At 43.9% G+C, this 23,992-nt stretch overlaps 1 protein-coding gene across 1 annotated transcript; it reads left to right on the forward strand.

Moving 5' to 3' along the window:
• The first annotated feature begins 257 nt into the window (after positions 1-257).
• Positions 258-23,992, forward strand: wars2 (tryptophanyl tRNA synthetase 2, mitochondrial). The gene is made up of 6 exons (XM_070838460.1): positions 258-354; positions 13,590-13,850; positions 16,812-16,892; positions 18,462-18,544; positions 20,192-20,310; positions 22,959-23,992. Exons 2-6 carry the CDS (start codon positions 13,785-13,787, stop codon positions 23,405-23,407), a joined length of 798 nt encoding a protein of 265 aa, XP_070694561.1. The 5' UTR covers positions 258-354; positions 13,590-13,784; the 3' UTR covers positions 23,408-23,992.

Consider the following 23,992-nt stretch of genomic DNA (forward strand, 5'->3'; position numbering starts at 1 on the left):
ATATAAAGTCAATAGCCTGGATGTACAATGAAATTTATAAACAAGAGGCAACATTTCATGTTTATATTACATGTTTCCTGCATTTATTCAGTATTATCTTATTTATTTATAATATAATAAACGAGTTTCGGTCTCCTGTTGTGATTTTAGCCTATACAGCTAAAAGGCGAACATCCGACTCTTTTGTCCTTTCAAAGCCACCGTAGCGTGACGCCTCAATCCAAGATGGCGCTGCCCGTGCGGACCAACCTGAAACGTCTCTTCGGCTTCATTCAGCGGTTTAATTCTCCAAAAAGAAAACTCTGCGCCGGAGTCTGTGCGGGAAACAAGGCGCGTGCTGCGGAGGAAACATCTGTAAGTGAACTGTTCAACTTTTTTAGTGTCTCAGCTCCGATAAGTGTGTGTGTGTGTGTGTGTGTGTGTGTGTTTACCCGCGTTAATGACACTGCAGTTATAATTAAAACTCAGAGTGAGTAAGAGGAGAGCTCCTTAGCAGTCAGATATGTCAGGCTGGCATGTTAATCTAATGCTGCTTAGCTAAAAGAGTGTCCTAGTCCCTCTGTTGGCTGATTAAATACTATGATTGGTGTTTGTTCAGGTTACTGTCGCCTGTTGGAAACCAAATCAAACACACACTCCTGTCAGCCTCAGCTCTCTTTGCAGCACATGCATTGCTGCGATGGTTCTTTATATGAGACTAACTGATTGGCTCGAGCTTTGTTCTCTGCATCTGTGTTTTCAAACTTCACATGCCATCAGCTGTGTTCTGCAATCCAGGTGATTTATGGCAAAGTGACAACAAATGAGTCAAGATTCAAAGACTTTGCAGCTCTAGACCCAGTTATTCAGTGTTCATCAGTTATGGTGGACCTACAGCGCTCACTGGGATCCTGACCGAGTCTGAAGAGCTGAAAGACACTTCTTAATACGGCTTAATGACTGAACAGCTCCAGCTCTACCTGACTCTGCAGAGAGAGTCTCTGCATCCACAGCTGACCTTGTGTCGGCCCACCACACACACCAGTCTTTAGACTGAGGTCCTGTCATGTGTGTTCCTCAATCTGCAGTGTTTAAAGCCAAGAAAGAAACAAGTCATTTAGAAATGGTGTCACTTTTAAAGTAGTTTGTCTGTCGGAAAAGTTTATTTTCCAACAATGTATATCTTTGTCTAATACAGTTTTTTTTTTTTTTTTTTTAAATCTTTATTTAGTCCGGTCTCGTTGAGGTTAAGATCTCTTTCAAAAGAGACACCTGAGAACGAGAACATTCACTAAAACACCCAGAACAGGTAATGAGGTTTTAAATTCGACTCCAGTTTGAGGGCAGATCGTAGCTCAATCCATTTAAAAGGTGCACAACACCTGAACCCAGCTCTGCCAGCGTTGGTGCAGGTGTGAGGGATCTCTGAAGTTAGACAGGCACTGGATCGAGTGCTGAAGTTAGTGGATTTAAGTGAGGGAAGAAGAGGAGGTGATCCACTGTGATCCAGAGAGTTTAGCTGCTGAAGAGCTGATGAAACCAGTTACAGCTTAATTCCCCAAATGTTTGCAGCTATCCTGCCCTCATCAGGGTCATCACAATTCTGTAATAATCAAGTATAAAAAGAAATTTAAACTAATTATCAAGTTTCTATAAGCCTCCCAAATACTGACGTCGGTATCGGCCTCAAACTGCAGCGTCAGTTGTACATTTTCAGTCTTTCTTTCTATTTATTTAGTGTTTTAGTTTGTTGAGTCGAGCCAAAACCTTCACATCAGCGATTATTTTAACACTAAATGCTTCTAGTATTAAAATGTCTAGTCGGCCGTAGCGCTGATGATCAAAAACGTATCACAATCGGGGTTTGAATTCTTGGTCTGCTAGTTTATTCATTCTTTGATCAATACTTGCTGATTTAAAGGTTATCCATACAAGATGTAGAATATTAATACAGTATTAAACAGCTGCTGTCTATGTAAAGCTACAGTGGAGTTCTGGTGTCCTCAGCGTGCTGTAATCCGCCTGTTTCTGGTCGTCTGGAAAGCTGCACGTGCATTTTAGCACTTGTTAATTTATACGAGTCGTTCAGCGAGTCGGAGCTGCTGCCCAGCGACAGACTCAGCAGAGCTACTGAGCTAACATGGTAGCACAGACGCTGAGAGAGGCTGTGAGTCAGCAGTGGACAGACTTTTCATCCATTTTAAAGGAAAGTTTTAGGAAAGTTCTTGTATGGCAGTGTGTGTTAAGACACAATTACTCACTGATGCCCCGAGAAGTTTAGCATTTTTTGTAAATTGTTTTTTTTCCCCCGTAAATTATAAAAATGTACAGTAATGTTTTGGCACCAGTATTGAGAAATTGAACACAATACTCACCCTTCAATACGAACTGATAAGTTCATTTGTGTTGTGTTTGCAGAAGGATTTTTATTGATCTAACAAAAGAGGACAAGTTTGTTCTCTGCTCATGTTTCGTCGTCAGGTTACTCAGTGACGGTCAGCTGCTGGCGAAGTGTTGGTCTGAAGAACAACCTGCAGATTGATCAAATCTCATGTTCCTTTTGTTGCTGTGTATTGTCCTGCACCTTTCACCTACCTGGAGTTGGACGTGCAAACTTTTTCTTTTTGCTTTTTCATGTGAAGTCGACCAGCAGCAGCTGAGTGCAAGAATTCAATCAGCCAAAGTCTCTTGTGAGCATGAAGCAAACGTGCAGCCGTTCTGCAGCACACATGCAGTGGAAAAGTATTATTTTTAGGGTTAAACCGCTGCTTTCAAGTGAAACCGTCTCTCCAAACTGTTAGTGTGACATACGTAGGGAATACTTGTGGAATTATAGCAGGAAGTTTTGGTATTTAGAGCAGCTGCATTTAGTTTGACAGCAGAAAGTGTTTTCAGAGACTTAAAGCCTCAACAGTAACTGTTGGCTTTGGTGTCAGTTGCTAAGAATCAAAGAGTGAAGTTTTTTCTTTTTGTAGAGTTCAGATGAAAGCAAACATGGTTAAGCCCAATCCCTGGGGAAAAGGCATTCTGGGAAATGGAGGAAACCATAAACTGAAGTTGAAGTAAACAAGGCAGGATGAAGCAAAATGTCATCACACGAATTTGATTTTATATTTACATTTTATACTTTTACAAAATGATTGTTATTTGTTATCAAGGATTTTTTTTCTGATTGTCTGTTTGAGTTTAAATCACTTCCCCTCTCAGCCCTGTTTGGCCCATCACATCCTTAGTTGTCCAGTCTTGAGCTTAAGCAGCTTTAATCTGTGACTAAAACTCTTTTCCTCGTCCATCTTGAGTTTATTTGGCGCATTTTCCTCTCCCAGTCCGGCATGTGACATCATATCCTCAGTAGCACTGCTTGAATGTACCTTTTTACCTCAGTGGATTCAAGAAATGCACCCACAATAACTCAGCTTAGGGTTTTCTATCATTGCACGGCTGCCTTGGAGAAGCAAATGGGGTGTTAAAGCAAACTACGAGTCCCCTGGTGCGCCTAAGAATACCCAGTGTGTTTCAGTATAACAACGATGCTAATTATTGAGCTGTTCTTGCATTACGGCGCAGTTAAAGACCTTAACCATCTGCCCAAAGCCCTGTTGCTGGTTGATGTACGAGCTGTAATACAGTATGCGTGTTCACCGCCGTCCCGTCTGTATTTTGTTAAGGCGAAGTCTCTGGAGAGGCCGGAGAGGTGTGCGACGAGAGGGGAGGAAGGGGTGGAAGTGGGGGGGGACTCAGAAAGCATCACAGCAGTGCTTCATTACCAGCAATAACATCAGAAATGAAGTGTTGGTTTTCATTTGTTTTAATTTTCTCCAAATGTGGAAGGCCGAGTGCAAACACCAGCGCACTCACAATGCCCCGAGGTGTGATGTGCGTCAAACAAGATGCTTTTTGGAGGTTTTTCTGCCCTGGAAAATGTGTTTAAAAAGTCAGTGAACCTCGATGAACTGACACAAAGATGAAGTGTGACCTTTGTCAGATGCTTTGAATTTCGAGAGGAATGTTTGTGAGGCAGCTGGTTTTAAAATCTTCTCCATCGTTGTTATAATTTGCTGTTAATCGCTGCTCATGATGGCAGACGTTAGTGAGGTAACCTGCTGTAATCTGAGTCCCCCATCTTGACTGGGTGAGCTTGTTCTTACACACATTAATGTAGATTATGTCTTTTATCAGCTGGTTTTCATAGAGACTTCACAGGTTATTGTCATTATCGAATGTTTTCTAAATTATCACAGGGTCTCTGAACGTGATATTTTATATTTCACCTGTTTGATGATGTCCTCTGTACAGTTTGCTTTGCATTTTATCAGAAAGTCTGTGTTAAAAGCTGAGCAGCAGGGAAGGTCTAATAAAACACATTGTTGACTTGCATTATGGGAAATATAGGTGCTATTCTCAGCTTCGTGGAGGAGAAATACTAAAGTGCCAGATTACCCCTTTAAGTTTATGAAGTGCCAAAAATAATACCCACTGCAAGCTACATCAGCCAAAAGCAATCCTCAAACAGCCAACGCACAAACCGCATCTAGAGAAGTTGACATATTCGTTCACATGTTTTTCTATAATGACTAAAATGAACCACAAGTGGACGCCTACAAATCAAGGAAGAGTCCTGACATGTTTTGGCTCATGATATCAAAATTCAGTTCCTCAGAAATCAGGGCCTGAAGTGTTTTCTAATTTAAAATGGACTCTTAGAGGTCCTGCAAATGTAGTGGTGTCTGCTGCTCTGCCATAGCAAGAGATGGGATTGGAATTAGTTTTCTATTCTAATTGACTCACAGTCGCCTCAACGTCTTAAACATTTGGTTCCTCGACCAATCGTTGAGGTGCTGTGTACGTGACTTGAACCTGAGTGGTGGATTTAACTGTTGCAGTGTTTGCTTTGAGTTGAAAGATGTGTGCTGCCTCACACTAACCTCCAGCCTTATGTCAGCTGTAAATCCAGGGCTCCCAGCCGTCCCTCGCCTGTGGTCCTGTTATTGACTGATATCAGTCATGTCAGCCGCAGGCTACAGGAAAGAGGAAGTGACTTCTAATTTGCCTCTCTGTTCTCCTCGGCTCCAAATTCACTTACTCGGGTGTCAGCTAAAACCATTAGAGCGGCTGCTGCGCTGCATGGGAGAGGCCGACGAGAGCAGGGAAACATGGCCTCCCCTTTGAGGATGTTCATTAACTGCCCTATTTATTTTCAACTGTCAGAAAAGCCCGCTAATTCTCAGCAGTCCCCTCCGTGTAATTAGGTCTGTCGTAGTCTTTTCCAGCCAGGGCCCTCGCTCAGACGCTTTGCACATTATCCATTTCTTCAAACTATCCCATATGTCAACATATTCCCTTTTTTATTTTTTTTAAATTCATATCTAGCGAAGTCGAATTACAGAATCAGTCTGTAGCCGTGCGCCCACCGTGGTGCCTGGGGGCTCTCGCTAGTTTTCCTGTGTTTTATGCCTGATCCAGCGCTTTTTCCTGTGCGTCTGACATTTGTAATTAAAATGTACCAAGTATCTGGTATCCTGCCTTTGAGCTGCACTCAAGGCAACAGGCTTTGCCTTTGCAGGGGGAAATTACAGAGCGGCTGCCGGTGCAGGTTTGCCGTGAGTGTTACCACAATTACATATTGATAAATGTATGAAGTGTGTGTAGGTTATTTTTTGCAGCGTTGTGACTATTATGTGTTTTTCGGGTATTATTAGCTTTCCTGTCAGTCGCTCGTCTCCTGCAAGTGAAATAAAATTAAACATGTCCATTGTCAACACAGAAGAGGGAAGTGGTAGAATGAAACTATTTCAAACAATTTGGAAAGACCTTCTGAATGGAAACAAGTAGCTCTGGCATGGATGTGTTTATTTAACAGGGAAAAAAAGCTACAAATGAATTAAGCTAGTCTTGGCTTTTCCAGATACACACAGCTGCTTTACATGTGACATCTTGTAGGCAAACTGCTTTGGACCGAACCTACAGATTTAGTCAGTGAAACTCTCGTTAAGTTGATTTGTCCTTTTGTGAGATAATAATGCAGCTGTTTAGCAGGCCTTGTTTGTAACTCGTTGATTGGTGGAGTGTTGGAAATTATTTCCTGCTACAGAAAATATTTGGGTTGTCAGACAGACATTTGTGCAGCAAGACAAAAACAGTCGTCGTCATTTTCTGTCAGTGAGAGCACGTTGTTGGTGGAGCAGAGGTCCTCGTGCAGAAGGTTTGGACCAAAACACTCACGCACACATTGTCTTCTGCAAAAATAAGGTGCTCCAGCTTGACTTTTGCAGCATCAGGCCAGTCAAACACACACAAGCTCACATGTGTTGTAGTTTAACGTGTTTCCAGAGTTCTAAAATCCTGTGACGGCTGTTTTGGTGTCTGATTAGTCTGCATGGATCCTTTTCTCAAACGGGGACTTCCTGGATTGTGTTTCCAGTATTGTACACCACAGTTTAAAGTGCAGGACAATGTTTGGCCTGAATTCCCACGAAGACCTTTTGGTGCAACGGCCTGCAACAAATGATTCTCATATCTGTTTCCAATAGTTTCAGAGTCATTAAGACTTTAAGTTAATTCTTGACCTCTGAAGCAGTAGTTTTTCTGCAGCTTTGCTCAAATATAATTTCCTCTGAGTACCTCAGCTTCAACTTCTCAGCGTCTGAGCCAGTGTGGACAGCGAGTCCTCGTAGATTCTTACACTTGTTGTGTATAATCACATCAGCAGGTAATATGATACGGTATCAGCTGTCAGTGTTTGTCACATCCCATAAACTAGAAAAGTCATTAAATTTTTAGTTTCTTATCCGCCACGTTATGGCTTCCTGTCTCGAGCAGGCGCTGCTCCTCTCGGTTATCTGCCTCCAGGCCGGATTAAAGTCTGGTTCCCTCAGAAGCTCCAGCCTGTTAGGGCTGGAGGCTGGGGCTGCCTCCCCTGCCTGGTTATTTTTGGAGCGCCGTCGGGCCCTGTCTGCGGGGAGTGCTGTTTTTGAAGGGCCTCCAGTCCCATTAATCAGCCGAGGGACCCCACGGCGCGAGCGGGCCCCGAGCCCTGGCCCGCCACACTGCAGCGTTCTGTTCCTGTACCCCCGCTCTCTGCACAGTGTGAAACTCAGAGGAACCTCATCAATCTCACCTGTCCCACACGTCAACCGCAGATTTAATCAAACGCTCCTTTTGGGCCTTCCCCTCTGCTCCCCCTCCAACACACTCTGGGAGGAAAAAAAGAAAAAAGCTGCCAAAGTCTTAACTGGGCTATAGTCACACTTTTATTCTTACTTTTTTTTTAACCACATGTCCTCCTCCATCATTTTCTTCTTTATTTTTTATTTCTCCTGCTTTATCCACCAATCCATTTCTTAACTTTGTTGCCTGTGTGTGTTTTATGTGTGTCCATGTGTGTGTGTATGTTTTTCTCTGTGGTCATATGCACTTTGTTTCAAGCTGTGGTGTGTTCCCACATTGGCTAAACGCACACACACACACACACACACACACACACACACATGCTTTTAGCGATAAAAGGGGGGTAATACAGTAAACCCCATTTCCTATTTGATACCTCACTGAAGTGGTGCTCTGTTGGTCGCCAGCGTTAACAGGTCCCAAAGTGAGAGAGAGACAGAGATGAAGAAAGATACGAGGCGAGGGGGGGGAGGGTGTGTCAAGGTGTGTTTCAGCATGATGCCGGTGTTAATGGGGTGCATGGGGCGTCCAGGACAGAAGAAGAACACTGGATCCTGTGTGTCCAACGGCCAGCGGGAGGGCAGCAGAAATCCTCCATCTGTAGGCCCATCGTGGAGCAGCCACGGCCAGATCTGGAGCTCTTCCCCGGCCCACAAAGAGCCGATGGTAATTCACAGCGGGCCGAGCGGCGGCGCTCCCAGAGGTGGTTTTGAGATGTGTTGAAACTGGCGCTGTAAAATGGTGGTGACCGTCGGCCCTGCTCATCAGCCCCTCGGTGAGAGAGATGTCAGTGGGCCACTCCAGGACTCCCAGGCTCTGATATGATGTATGAGCCCAGAAAAGCTGCCCAGAACAGATCTGAGAAGAGAAATCCACTGTTTTGCAAGTCGTAGCTCAACCAAACCACGGCTGTGATTAATTACACTGAGCGGAGTGAGGCTGCATGCCTGGACATGCTGGAAGCTGCAACTGCTCAATAATAATAATAATAACCTTGAACGCGACCATTTCTTATAGTGACAACTGTAGATCAGGGTCCAGCAGGCTGAACCACTGAATGAAGCAAACAAAATAAAAACCCCGGTGCTCGATGTTCAGACAAGCTGTGAGAGGGATGAAAGGTTGGTTTTGGGGGTCGGCCATGATTTCTGAATAGATGTTAAATTCTAAAAATGGTTAATGGTTGTCTTGTTTTAGAAATATAACTTTCTTTGTTCTTACTGGCGTCTATCTCTGTTCAAATGAAACCAGGTCTCTGTACAGATGTGGGCACAAACAGTCTCTGATACAAACGGTATCATTTCATCCACTAGCTTAGCTTAGCTTAGCTTAGCTTAGCTTAGCTGTGGTGAGGGTGGACAGAAGATGCTATGGGCCATTGGCTCCCACGGTTCATTTCAATGTGTAATTCTGCCATAAATCCCCACAAGTAAAACATGTTTCAGCAGTAAAGGCAAAAAAAGTGGCTGATAACCAGTAAACACATCAATTTAGCAAAGTTTGAATGAGCCACACTACATTTGGCGGTGGTGGTGAGGGGGGGCAGCATTCGAAGAATCTTCACATAGTTCACAGAGACTGTGGAATAGTATTTTTGCTTGAAATGCACGTCCCTAGATTGTTGGACTGAAAAGCCTGTGTGACGTAATTCAACATGAGCGTGTGGTCAGGATGTTTGTCCCTCGTGGATTCTTTCCAGACTCGGTGTTCACACTGTTTTCTAGGGCGAGCCAAGAGATGGGGTCTATATGTAAGGTTCTTCTATTCGGCTGTTTGATTTGGAATCAGCGTTTTTATAAATAATCAGTCTGCCTGTTCTGTCTTGTACTGACGTATAGATTCAGGACCACAGTCCCACACAGTTTTATGCGTCTGGTCCCAGTGCTATTTGTCACCTTCTTCTGTAAGGATGTAATTTCGTTGTATCTTGTGCTCACATTAACAATAAATCCAACACTTGTCATTCACTTCCCACAACGAAGTCGTTCCAGCGCTCTGGAAGACTTTTGGAGAGAAAAGGGAAATGTTTGTTTCCATGGAATCCTGGATAGATGGATTTTCTCTTGAATTGTGGGAAACTTTTCTTTCCAGAAGAAGAAGAAGAAAATCATATTTATACTCAAATGAAGTGAATCGGCTTTAGTTGAGTATTGTTTTCCGTCCAGTAATCCAGACTGTGCTGCAGGATCTGGTTGTGTTGCTGTTTTTTCTCCACCCGTGTTGATCGCTGATGTGAGCTGTCAGATTCATACCGACAGACACCTTCACAGCTTAACTAATGTTGATGTAGGCAAAGACTACGACACATGTGGACATGTGTCTATGTTTGCACATGACCTCTGTCCCCATGGAGATTACCACACACATGCACGCTCAGACAAATGAACACATTTTCCCGGAAAGGCACTGCAAGTGTGAAAACACGGCCTTCCAGTGTATGTAACCTTCTAGCTGTTGGCGTTACTGTCACACACACATGGTGCGTAATGCATTCAGCATATGGCAGACGTGGATGAAGAAAGCTTTCGTCACCCTACCAACGTTGTGGTACGAAGGCGCTGTGCACCGACGGCGTACCGTACGAGGAAAATCAGCCAGTGTTCCTGCGTCTGCTCCGTGTCATCAACAGCAGGCCACTGACCGTATAAGAGGTAGAAAGGGAAGTGAAGACGGTAAAGGAAGGCACGTGGTGCCGTTCACCAGAGCTTTACTCATTTATTTGACTGTAATTGAATGAGGAGAGTTGGTATTTTGCTTGTTTTGAGCTTGATGCTCTTTTTTTGCCTTAAAAAATCCAGACAAATTCCCTGTTTTAGCCACACCGTTGGCCTGGCTGTTGTCGGAAGTCGGCCATCTTGGTCTGACTGAAATATCTACGCTGCTATTGGATGGATTACTGTGAAATCTTGTTTAGACATTCATGGTTTCCCAGATGATGAATTCTAATGACTGTAATCATCCCTGACTTTACCTCTGGGGGGGATAACATTTGTAACTGAGTGAGTCTCTTTTTTTATTATTATTGGATGGATTGCCATCAAATTTGGTACAGATATTTATTAATCCCTCAGGATGAACAGCCATTGTCTGGTAACGTTTTTAATTTGCCGCAGACTTTAGTTTACGACCAATAACCTCTATAACTTCTTCTAGCATGCTTAACAAAGATCTTAATAATAATAAGCAACTCGACTTGATCTATTGTGAAGTTTAAACACAATGTTATTTGACACAGACCGAAAGAAAGGAAAGAACAATGACAACGTGATGAAACTGAAAGTAAAATAAAAGTCCTTTGTTCCAGTAGAGCCACATTTTCAGTCATTGCAGCAGCTTGAAGCGCATTTGATTTATCTTACTGGACTTTTTTTAACAAGCCACACAGTGTAATTTCACCTACAGCATCTGAAGGTGAGCGCTCTGCCAGTATCTGAAACGAATTCACATGCACAGATTTGATATTGTCCGCGGCCAAAGTATGCTCAATGATAATATTTTATTACTCTTGGCTTTTGCAGGGTCGTATTCATTACAAACATTAATTGCTTTACAACATTTGCTGTCTCCTCTGTCATCATGAAGCCCTTGATTTACTTCCATGCATAACCTACTTTCATTTCCAAAAACTACAGGGGCACATTTTTAAAGACACTTTCCTCTGACCAAAAGTAACACAGAGGTGTCTGGCGAAGTAGCGTCATGCGTGATAGCGCGATTGCCCAGTGGCTAGTTAGCTGTGTCGTTGACTCTCATTTGACACTCGATTGGCTCAAATGACACCATTACCATGTCTGCATGGCTAATGGCTTCCCCTGGGGTCCCGGGCAGGGGGGGAACATGCGTTTGGCGTGTCAGCTCGAGGTGAGAACACACATGAGCCAGACTCGGGGCCCCGTCCGCACCCAAATCAATCCTGACACCTCTTAAGAGCCTCTCAGCATCAATGGCACTCCAGTGCAATTACCCCGACGGTAATGACATAAGCACCCAGTTCCTTCCTGCCTCCCTCTCGCCGGGCAGCGAGCAGCTCCCTCAGGCCAGTAGATGGAGTCTATATGGACCACGCTGGCCTCAGAACAGTTGTTATTTGATCCCTCAGGGCTGAGAGATGGAGAAGCTCTGGGCCACACTGGTAAGAGAGCAGCTGTTATCTGATCTCAGAGGCTGTGCTGAGCCTGTCCCTCAGTCGAATTGAATGTGATGTCGCTCAGCTAGCTGTCAAGATAACCGATTTCTCAGCAGTGGCTGAAGAGGATATCCTCCAAAAGCTTCAGGTTTTAGTGATTAGTTATGATGACCTTGAAGAGTGCAGCCGGGGAACATATGATCGCCAGTCAGATTTTAGGTGATAACACAAAGATCCCATGAGTTTTGTTGGGGAACGCTTTAAAAACGGGCTCCTCTGGCCAGCTGTTGCTGTTTGCAACCCATCAACACATCTCTGGCCAAGCTGAAACAAACCTAACCTCATCAGAATTATGGGTTAGTTTCTTTGACGGTGAGTAAACGATAATTACATTATCAACCTCAAGATGTCAAGTAAATTTCTCAACAATTAATTTTATCAGAATGTAACAAAAGCTTAGTTAAGTAATTCATCATTGCAAACCTGTACAACCTGTTGACGACATGTTTGAAGCCAACATGAATGAAAAGTCCACAAAATGCTCAGAAAAATGAACATTTGAACTTTTCTAGTTCTATGACAATTGGGCGAAGTCAGTCTGCTGAAGAAAACTTATGGTAAGATTGTTTTGTCAGTGGTTAAACCCTCTAACTTTATCTAGTTCAGACAAAACAAAACATTTCATCAAAAAAAATGCAGCCTCCTCGTCTGTGAGAGAGCTAATACAAACAATGTCGGGCTGTTTGTGCTAATTAGCAATTGTTAGCATGCTAACATACCAAACTAGGACAGTGACCTTGGCGAGCATTTTACCAATTTAGCATCAGCACGTTAGCATTGTCCCTGTGAGCATGTTAGCATGCTAATGGTAGCATTCAGCTCAGTTTAGCTCACACAGCTGCTAGCGTGGTTGTAGACTTGAGGATTCTCGTTAGCATGGACGGTGTAACGCTACTGTTTACCTCTCACTCATCACGATGGAAAATTAGATGACTGCTGCTCAGGAAAATTACAGAGTTGTAAAATCATAACAGCACAGTTTTGGCAGGTGATAAGTCTTATTGTACAAAACTAAACTAGACTGCATTTCCTTTAAATGCAATGTTGTGTTCAGTCTCAAAGCGTTCTTCATATGTACAAAGGAACTGGCTCATCTGTTATCCTGGATGATAACATGTCTAATTCTTACCTGGTGCATGTGGAGGTTTCTGTTATCTCTGCCCTGACATGATACGTCACCACCCTCTCACCTGTGAGTTGGAGCGCACGGCCAAACCTCAGCACCGCACCTCTGCCGGGAACTGGACCCTCGGCCTCCACGGAGGGCGAACAAATGTGTCACCCAGGTGCCAAACACTTTGTCTTTCTAGCTGCCCAACAAAAACATCGAGTTCCAGTCTGCGTCTTTGAGTTTTTCTGCTCTGTCGAATCCCTAATCTACTGTGTAACGGCTTCGGTGCAGAAGCCCTAGATGTTGGACGCCAGTGCGGTTTCATGTCTCATGACAGGTGCCGCTCTGCTGGCCCTCTAATTGTATCAGCGGTTCTTGGTGCCACAAGAAGTGGTTTAGACTCTCTTCCAGTAGGGCCAATTTAAAGCCATGGTTCAGTGGTGCGGGCCGGTGCCAGAAGAAATGAGGCGGTCTGGCCCGGCCGGGCTCTGGAGAAAGAGAAACACAATGTTTGCCCAACGATACAAACACGAGTGATCTCCCTCTTTCTCTCCGAGGGCACGAAGAGGCCGCTGCTATCCGAGCTGCAGCTCTGTGAAGTAACGTCCTTGTTATGATGTTGGTGATACGGTGGGCTGCATGTTGGGTATATTTGATCTGTTTCCATGGTTCTGCCTCCCCTTCCTCCCTCACTGTCCTTCCCCCCATGTGGTAACGGAGGCCTTGAAGTTGGCTGAGCGGATGTTAATTATTATTGTTGGCCGGTAAGGTGATGCATTCTTCATGCTGGATGTGTTTGGGAGAGAACAGAGGTGCTAGCCATGGAGTTGGCATCTCTGTAATACAAGCATGACTGCTGCCGGCCTCCAACCTGCCGATAGTTTAACACTGACACTTCAGTCTCTGCAGTCGTTTTTCTAGTTGTGACTTTCTCACCTTTTCACCTTCTCGTCTCTGTTTCTCTCTCCTTGTCTCTTGTCCTATTAATCTTGTCATGCCATTACTTACAGCACACAAGACATCATTATGTTTAAGAAACACTGGCTCTAATTAAAGCTATGAAGCAGTTAGTTTGAAGCTAACTGAATGAAAATGTAATGAAAATATCTTTCCAGAGCATATTTAACTTCCCTTTGTCTTCTCCAGGAGCCTAAAGGAGGTGGGCGAGTGTTTTCGGGTATCCAGCCAACTGGGGTGCCCCACCTAGGCAACTACCTGGGTGCCCTGGAGAACTGGGTGGCTCTGCAGAACCAGTACCCTTCGGTTCTCTACAGCATCGTGGACCTGCACTCCATCACCCAGCCTCAGGACCCGGCCCAACTCCGGAGCAACATACTGGACATGGCAGCCAGCCTGCTGGCCTGCGGCATCGACCCAGAGAGGGCAATACTCTTCCAGCAGTCTCAGGTTTCTAATTCTACTACTACTATTATATAGGGGCTGGCTGTAGAGGGAGAGCAGGTCGTCCATTAATCAGAAGATGGGCGGCTCCTTCCTTTTTGCTGCACATTTTACTCTGATAGATGTCATGAGGTCATTCGTGGTTGTTGTGAAGTTTGATAAATGCTTCTTTAAAATGTCAGCCAAGGAAATTCTGGGATTTTATTCCAAAATAATATTATGCGGCCTCTTTAATTTATTTTTCCTACTTTGCAATTTCAGTTTTCTGGCTTTGAAGGTGCATCATGAGTGTGTTATCATTATAAGCTCCTTTTGTCCTTCGCTGGAGCGACTGGACAGATGAATGAATGAATGAATGAAACTAGATGCTCACGTGTGAAGCGCTCTTGCCCGACACATGCTTCTGCACATATTTAACTCGTGTCTGCACGTTTATTTCACAGCTCTACTGTGGTTATCACACAAAAACTCACATTCGAACATGATCGGTGCTGCAGCAGACAAGTGTGGAAGTCTGTCCGTGTCTGCTCATGAATGTGTTTGTTTCTAAAAGGCAGCTTCTGGTCTCTCTTCTTCATGTCAGCCATCTTTGGCTGTTTATTTTACTGCTGTCGACTCTGTAGTGTTTACCTGCTGACATGCCGGCATTTACTCGACGGCTCCTGATTCTTATCTTCGCCGTACGCTTACAGGGTCTATATAAACACACGCTAACCGTAAACCGCCAGTAAGTCCTCCTCTGGCCACATGAAAGACCTGAGAAATCTACTGACAGTCTGAGCGTTTGCAGCATGTCAGCAGATCCCAGATTTCAGGTTGAAAATCACCGTGAGGATGGAGAGAGAAATCAGAACAGCTGTTTGGTCCTCAGCTGAAACTGTGTGTGTGTGTGTTTTCTTTATAAGTTGAAAAGTGTGAGAGAGAGAGTGTGAGATAGTTCAGTACATCTGAGTTTGTGTGCCACCCCCCTCTCCTACACACACACACACACACACACACACACACACACACACACTCAAGGTCCTATTTTTATGCCCGTTTAGCTTCATGCCACATAACTTGGCAGCGAGGCAACCCTCCTGTTGAACACGCCTGCTCCACATGTAAAAATACAACGGCTGCCCAAAGAAAATACTCGACTCCATTGAAGAAAAAAGAAAAAAAAAGAAGAAGGAGCAGGTTTGGTGACGAGCTGAAGTCAGAGGTATCAAAGCTGAAGTGGATGAATCAGCAGATCCAGAAATCCTTGGGGTTTTATAGGAGTATTAAAGAGAAAAGTGGATTTACTGTTAGCCGTTCTCTGAAACCCCATCTTTACAGCTCTAGAGCGCTGTAGCCATGGCTGTATGCAAACCCACTATCAGTGTAATGTCCATGTGATCCGCCACATTAGCATATCTCATGTTGCAGTGCGTTCTCGCCATGAATGGAGACCTTGTTCCTCCGACGCTTTTAAATATCAGAGTTTTATTGCACCTCAAACCATAGCCATCCCTCTCTGCGCTGTCGTCGACATCTGTCCCATCTCTTGTCTGTGTGCAGTGTGTAATGAATACTGGCCCCCTGCACGTTAGCCCCAAATCCTGCTTTATGTCCCCGCTGTCTGGCACCGACGTCATGTTCCCCAGAATGCTTCTCAAGCAACAAGAGAAAGACGGGATGGCAACATAGCCGTCCATAATTTAGTTTGCTAAAGCAGAGGGATATTTCCTGCACACACACACACACACACACACTCACACACACATACACACTCTCACACTTCAAGCATTTTTTTTTTTTCACATGCAGCCCAGCCTCCATGAAAGCGGATATGTTATGGAGTTGATTTACCGCTGCCAGATGCACCAGCTACACTACATTACCATCACCTATTCATTACTTCACAACATGCTATCATTATTATTCTTTTATTTGACCACATGAAAAACGGATAAACTGTTTTAACATCTCCACCACCTAAACAGAAACACTAAACCAAAATTTAAAGGGGGGGAAATTCACATTCCTCTGCAACACCAGTAAAAGCAGAAACTGATGACTGATTTTTAGTGCGCTGATATTTATTTATTAGCTGCTATCTGACGTCAGTGACTACGGATTGTTTCACGTCCATGTCGTTGCTGCCCTGAAAAAGTGTGTATGTATAAAATTGAAAACGAATGATAAAAGTAAATGACATCAGATGAGAGACAAAGCTGTGTCTGAGCTCTCCTAACATCAGGAAGCACACCTTGATCTGCAGGTACGTCCAGGTGCACCTGTCTGTGCAGCAGCAGCTCAGAGCAGCAGTTCTCTTCTCTGCCACTTGGAGGCGTTAGGGAGTCACCACAGCTGCCCCACTGCAGACCTCTCATCCCTTCATCTGTGTCTGTTTAATCTGTCTGCTTAATTGATTTCTCCTATTTATCACTGAATGCTTCTTTGTGGTTACAAGTGTTTTTTCTTTTTAAATTTAAATAAATGAAGCACTAATTAAAGCTGAACACACACACACACACACACATAGAGTACATGTGTGCGTTTGTACATTTGCATTTATTAGTTGTCTGCTCTGTAAACATCTATCATTACTCTCTCTCTTTCTTTATACATCCAGCTCCATCCAGACTTCCAGACCAGCAGAAATATAACAAAGGGAGAGTAAATACACTGCAAATGATAAACTGCTCTTTGTCACATTGTTTTTTGGCTTTATTGAATATGGGTGGGAACGTGAGGCTGCATGGAGAAGGCAGGGGAGGAGAGGGGAAGACAATCCTATAAGGATTGAAGGACTGAGCCTCTGATTTACGGATGCTTGTGAGTTAATTACACTGAGAAAACACAAATGGAGCCAAACAATAAGACCCAGTGAAATCCAGTGACAGCATCCAGGACGGAGAAGTCAATTCCAGATGTTATTGTATTGTAATTGTAATATTTTTCTCCATCCCACCCCCCCACCTCCACCCCTCGACCCTGCAGGTGTCCGAGCACGCCGAGCTGTCCTGGATCCTCGGCTGTCTGACCAGCATGCCGCGCCTCCGACACCTGCCGCAGTGGAAGGTCAGACTGTTAGAGCACTTCATACTGACGCCGAGGGTCTAAGAGTGTTTGAGTTTTGAGTGATATTATGTTTATTTTCTGGATAAATACTAAAATATTATATTAGTATTATATATTGTATTACTGTGTTGCAGCATTTCAAGTTCACTCTGAATGTCTTTAGATGTGATTGTGAATATTACACCAAACTTCTTCTCCTAACGAGCTTCTATTAACCATTTAAATGTGGATTAATTACATTACAGATTTGTTACAAGACTTAATCATGTGTTTTTATATGAAATGTGGACTCAGAAGTCAACTTATTATTTATTCATCAACCAGCTCTGACCAAAGTGTTTCAACCACAACAGTCGGCAAATAAAAGAGATGACGATGAATCGATAATCAAGGAAAATTTGAAAGTAGGAAGTCAGTTAATTCTGTTTTTAATTAATTTCCATTCGGTTCTTTAGTGAGATGCAAGAAGACAAAAACAATATTTAGATATTCAATTACAGCGAAATTATAAATTCATCCATTTTGAATAAAATGTCTCTTATTTCCTTACCTGTTAGATAAATGTTTTATTATGATGCTGCTGATTATTATTATGCTTAATAACTATACTATACTGGAGTTCCAGCTTCTGCTTGTGATCTGTGGTACCAATAATCACTGGAGTTTAAACGACGTCTTGATTAAAACAAAAAGGCTTCAGTGACAGAGGGGATTCTTCTTCTCTTCACATTGTTCAGACTGTCACTGTGGAGCTTCGGGGCCAAGCGATGTTTTCAGCTGACTGACGTGAAGTCAGATTGAGTCCAACTCTAATATTCTGCTCCTCGCTGCGGTCAGATCTGTTTCCGACTAACCTTCTCATCGACCGGAGAAGAAAAGTATTCATTTCATAGCTGAGCAGAGAGCGGCCTTAAAGTCCAGCTCCGAATTCTAACAGCTAACATCTTTTGAGACGAGGTGCAGTCTGAAGATGCAGATGGCTGCTTTGATAGTAAATGACGCATCTTGTGATTGTTATTGATATTTTATGTCCATCAAAGGTTGGACCCCCTCTGCCTCCCCCGCCGCTTCAGCATCATGCTGATTTAATCAATGCCACGTCTGCGCTTAACTTCAATCTGAGGGTTGCAAATTAGGATCGTTCCTTTTCCCTGGCGTCTGTCCAGCCACCCTGTTGTCTGTTTTATCGTTTTGTTTCGCTGCTCCACCTGCCAGATTTCTACGACGTCTCACAATTAGTTGTTCTTTCCGCGGCCACATGTAGATTTAATGGATGCTGAGAGAGCAGAGGCCAGCGGCTCCCTCTGTTTGCTGTATAGAAAACACCTTTTGTTTACCCGACAGATGAGTTGATCTCAAACGTGGTGGAAAATGTCTCGTGAACTCATCCGTACACGGTTTGTGTGAGATTCGATGGGACGTAAAGGTGCAAATGGTTCTTTCTGCGGGAAACAAAGTCAGCTCGACTCAGTCGTTCTTCTTTTTCTCTCTTTCGTCTTTCTTTTTCTTCTTTGATTCTTTATTCCATCTCACCTTTCTTATTTTTCTTTCCTCAATCTTTCACTCCAGATGAAGAGCAAACTAAAGAGTGAAGGCAGCGTTGGTCTCTACACGTATCCTGTCCTCCAGGCCGCCGACATTCTCCTCTACAAGTGAGATCTCATACAAGTAGAGTGTGCGAGAGTGTGCGTGAGAGTGTGCGTGTGTGTGTGTGTGAGAGTGTGTGTGTGTGTGTGTTGGATACTTTACATTACATCTCTCCATGAGTGCAGGATAACTTTATCAGTGTATCTTTCAAATTGAACTTGCTGTTTCAGGTCATTGATCCGTGTTTGTCCTCTAACTTTGCTTCCTACTCCGCTGTGTTCGCCGCATTTTGCTTCTGATACAGATGAAGTCAATGGAAGACTCTTTTATAGGTAGAACATCCTGACTCGTGTGTTTTATCTTTGTATTTAAATGACTGTAAGTACATGTTATTTGCTCCTCCCGGTGTGTGTGTGTGCTCTAAACCGACACGTCAGCTAACATCGTAAAAAAAACCAAGTCGCCTCGTGTATGTGGAATAAAACACGACCTTTAGGGAGAAGCAGCACGTCGTGTGGTTATTGTTTAGGTGGTCGTCTGCTCACTAAATTGATCACCAGAAGAGAGAAGAGTCAGGATCTGGGTGGTTTTCTGCTGCAGCTGAAGTATTTTTCCTGAGGGGGAGTCTGATCGGTATAACAGTCTGTAGACTGATGTTATTGGCGAGTGGAGTATTCCCTGCAGTATAATCTATGTTTTGTTTCCATTGAAGACATGTTTATACTGTCTGTTCACCCATATTACAAAAAACACTTAACAGAACCGTATTTTCTCACTCGCCTCTAGTGGTGTCTGACCTTGCAGATAGTTTAGATTTTATTTATCCAGGTCTGGAAACATCTCTCCAGCCTTGTCCTATTACAAAAGATTATTTGTGGTATTTGAAAAAAAAAAAAGCAGCATCTTCCAGAGACGATGTTCCAGCGACGCTTGATAATCCACGACACGTTCCAACTGTTCTCTGAGGGACTATTTCTTCAGTGTGAAGGGGCTGTGTGGTCCATCCAGGGTGACATTCACCTCCACTGTGTTGCACCGGGCTGCACTCACAGACAGATAACAGCAAAACTATCCACACAGGCACTGGGTCACCACTAAGTCATTATTATCCCTTTAATGTATTTAAAATGGAGAGTCTATTTTAGTTTTAGTGCAGCTGAGTGTTTTTGTGAATGATCCACCAGTTGAAGCTGCGGTAGTAGATGCTGCTGCCTCACACTGCATCTTTGCACACGTATTATTATTATTAGTTTTATTATGTTAGTTAGTTGTTTCTTAGATGTTGATGCTGCTCTTCTTTAATAAGTACTTCTATTTTATATATTTAGAATAAAGTACCTTGGAGATCACATCACATGGCGGCTGGATTATTTCATCTTGGTGTTTCCACTGTGAAAATGAACACTTCTGAACAAATGTAGAAGTTGAGCAGTTTCAAACAGCCAAAATCTAATTTCCTGTGAAAACAGTGAGACGCAGCAGAGAGGATCTCCTCTCTAAAGCTCTCTGGGTTTTATTAAAGATGAAATTAATGGATAACTTCCTCCCGAGTGACAGTTGCAAACTTGCAAAACCGACACGGAGGAGCGCCGCAGCCGTGGCTCCAAGTGTCTCCAATATGTGCTCCCATCTCGCTGAGCGTCTCAGCGCCCGTGCTGTCGGTGTGTGCGGTTGTTAAAGAGGCTCGTGTTGTGTGACGCTTCATCTCTCAGGTCCACTCACGTCCCCGTCGGAGAGGATCAGGTCCAGCATCTAGAGCTGGCCCAGGACCTCGCTCGCATCTTCAACAACCGCTACGGAGACCTGTTCCCTGAACCCAGCGCCCTGCTCAGTAAGAACACACTCACACACTCACACACACACACACACATCAGATACGGGCGTAGAAAGACCAGCTACTGATGATAAAACAGATCTGATTGGTGCCAGAATTCAGTGGCTTTTCATTGTTGTTTTTTTAATGTGTAAAATGCATCCAGTGGTTTCATCAGCTTCCTTTTGTGAGAGTGGAAAATCCTCTTAAAGAGCATTACGGGAAATCATCATGGCACATTACTGTGCTCTGGAACACACACACCACAGCAGCGCCTGCTGTTTGAGTGAGATGTCGGCCCTTAGCTGCTCTTAAACGGTCAGTAGAACTCAGGCTTTGTGATCACTGTGTAATTTCATGTTTCACGGGGACAACAGCTTGTTTCAGCTGTGAATTGTGTACAGAAATGGTGATTTATTCTTTTTTTGTTATTGTTTTTGATTCCTTAAATCTCATTTTCCTAAAACAAAATAAATCTGCCTGTGCCGCCAGAATACTTCAACCAGTTTAGTGGAAATCAGCTTGTTTCACTATTATTATTTATTTTGTCCAAGGAAAAAATAATGGAGCACTTTGTTTTTGCCAGAATGACGACAAAACAAACGTATTTTTGATTTTAGAAGAACAAGTTGGTTTGTGTTGGAAACAAGGTTACATATACTGAACTGCTGCACTGACAGATTGTTTAAGAAGATATTCTAACAAGACAAAAGAAGTGGTGAGATTTTAGTGCAGATTAAAACAGTTTGTATTCTGGTATATTTTGTGCTTCTGCGTCTATAAGTTGGTCCGTTTCCCTGCATGGACTCAGTGTTGTCCTGACTTTAAAATAAGCCCCTGTGTTTATTTGGATGTGATGTTTAATGTCACGGCCGAGGCAGCTCACTGTTGGCATCTGGACCCGTTAGCCATGGAAGCTCCTTTTTGCAAACTTATCTCACAGTTTATTTTACACTCGTTACTTCAGATGACTTAAAGTATATTTGCTTTCTGTCGCCAACACTGATGAATTTAAAAAAAAAAAGCCTCAATGTTTTCAGCTTCAGCCGCTGGAAAAAGTCTGGAAATTAAATCAAGGGAAGTCACATCTCAGACCAAATTCAAGACTGTTTAAGGTTTACGGTAAATGATTAATTAGTAATTGTCTTTTTTCATGTCTCTTTATGACCTTGTGAGTTTTTATTGTTTTGTCTCCAACTTTTTCTGTGCAGCCATGTTGGCCACGTCTGCACTGAGCGACCGATCACAAGTTACACTTCAGGGAAAAATTAGCACATAATCCAGCAAAGTTTTATTTTGAAATGTTTAGTCTGTGTTTTCTAATGCATGCTCACAGTCAGACACACACACACACACACACACACACACACATGGCTGACATGTTTCATCCTCCTTGATTATCAGTATCATAAAAGCACAAGATGGAATCAGTCATGTGTGCCGTGCAGCTTTGATTAAAGAAGTATTTTCTTCCTCTTGTATCACAATAATAGAGTGATAATAGACTCTGAGGACCGTCCGTGGGATGACTTCAGGGAGGGGAGGGGGGGGGGGCTCGGGCACAGTTTGGATCTCGTCCTCAGTTTTTAAGTTGCCCGTCAGCACCTTCCCTCTGAAGCCCTGCCAACGACTTTTTAATTTGCCTGAAATAAGCACGTCTGGGCTGATAAAGTGTGGAAGTTACATGTGGGAAGGATGTGGACGACTAGTGGATGGGATAGAAGGAGGGATGATAGAAGAGCTGGAGCCTGCAAGACTGCGGAAATGTGTGGAGGATAAATGAGAAAGGAGAGGAAATCCGGGCTCCTGCAGTCTGCTCATCACTTCACACTGAGATACGTCTGCTTCACACACACACACACACACACACACACACAGGCAGCAGGCGAGCTATATTCAAACCCTGCATGTACTTTGTCTGTGTTTAAAATGATCAAATGTAATGAAAATGTGTAGTTTACTGGCTTAAAGCCATCACGTTATAATAAAACCTCATTATTTCCCAAAGAAATGTCTGTAAAACCAGAACTTGAACCATTTTCAAGACAAACTGGCAAAAAATGTGATGAATTTTGAATGGCCGACTAGTTTACTCACTGAAATCTCTCTAACGGTTTCTATTTTTGAGGTTTTCAACATTAATATAGCAGCTAACGGCCGTTTGCTATGTGAGGATACGGTGTAGTGACGGCGTCCCGAGCAGAGAATGAAGCCACACCAGCTCCGTGTCATCATCTGAGCTCTTTTGTCTCTAGTTTTGGTCGCTGCTCCGGCCACGTATGCATGTTGGTGCTTGGTAGTCATTGACTGAGCGAACCCAGCAGCACAGAACACACACAAGTGACTATATGACTTTGTGTTTATATGATTTAGACATCTGACAGAGTAGAGGGACGAGGGGACATTTATTTTGGTGCTAGATGCTGGTGCTCATGTGGCTTTGAATGTTTTATTTTGCCTCTTTGGCCAAATACAGGCTGCCCATCCTCTGACTGATGGGGCTCTGCAGCTGCAGTTTATTTTGGTTTACTTAGTTGAACTTCACAGATAAAGCACTGAAGGAGAATGCTTTGTCATTGTCTTTATTACCATCCTGACTTTTCTAAATGTGACGGTGCTCTGCTCCTCACACTGAAGGATTTCTCTGTCTGATTTTCCCTCCACAGGCTCGACACGAAAGGTCAAATCCCTTCGTGACCCTTCGGCCAAAATGTCCAAATCCGACCCCCAGGCGATGGCAACCATTACCATCACGGACTCTCCCGACAGCATCGCCCTCAAGGTTCGCCGCGCCGTCACAGACTTCACCTCCGAGGTCACCTTCGACCCGGAGGAGCGGCCCGGCGTGTCCAACCTGGTGACCATCCACGCTGCCATGGCGATGATCAGCGTGGAGGAGGCGCTGACCCAGGCCTCAGGTTTGGACACGGGCGCCTATAAGAGGCTTGTGACCGAGGCTGTGGTCCAGAGGTTGACGCCCATCAGAGAGGAGATCGAGAGGCTGAGGTCGGACCCCGCTCACCTGGAGGGAGTGCTGGCCCGGGGGACCCGGCGGGCCCGGGAGCTGGCCGCACCGGTCCTCGTAGAGGTCCGACGGCGAGTGGGATTCAGCTGAGAGGCTGGAAGTGAAGCGTCGCTGCTCAGTGCTCGACTGCTGCTGAGGTCTGGTTTTATTCCAGTGACTATTTACATTTACAGGACATTCAAGGATGTAACTCATTTGATAACGACACGTGTTGAAAGCAGCGTGGAGAAGACTCAACTGCAGAGTAACATCATGTGCAGACTGACTGGCAGACGACCTCGTTATTTCCCCTCAGCCTCATTGAAATGAATGAGGAGGCCGTCTTTTGTCTGAAAATATGTCGGTTTTTGTGTCCGTACATGTGCGACACTTCTGCTTATTTATCTGCCTTAGAGTTTTGGCTGTGTGTTTTACCCAAATACCACACGAGCCATCTTATTTTATTCTAGCTGGTCGTCTGATCCTCAGTGTGAACAGCCAAACTGCTGCTTCACCAAAATTTACAGCACTTTCTTCTCAAACTCTGCTTGTGTGGTTCCAGTGTTCAGATGAAGCTGAATCAGGAAAAAATGAACAGAGTTTTGCAAATAAGATTCAAAACGGATCAATTTGGTGGTTTGAAAAGTGCAAATTCAAGAAAATGTACCCCAACAAATACTTTGTAGACAGAATAAA

This window comes from Pempheris klunzingeri, chromosome 10, assembly GCF_042242105.1.
Source record: "Pempheris klunzingeri isolate RE-2024b chromosome 10, fPemKlu1.hap1, whole genome shotgun sequence".
Taxonomy (NCBI): Eukaryota; Metazoa; Chordata; class Actinopteri; order Acropomatiformes; family Pempheridae; genus Pempheris; species Pempheris klunzingeri.

What these genes read in the sequence shown, in the direction of transcription:
- wars2 (XM_070838460.1), top strand. Translation starts at nt 13,785, where the DNA reads ATGGCAGCCAGCCTGCTGGCCTGCGGCATCGACCCAGAGAGGGCAATA. An exon ending in TACTCTTCCAGCAGTCTCAG is followed by an intron (nt 13,851 to 16,811) that starts GTTTCTAATTCT and finishes TCGACCCTGCAG; the next exon opens with GTGTCCGAGCACGCCGAGCT. An exon ending in TGAACCCAGCGCCCTGCTCA is followed by an intron (nt 20,311 to 22,958) that starts GTAAGAACACAC and finishes TTCCCTCCACAG; the next exon opens with GCTCGACACGAAAGGTCAAA.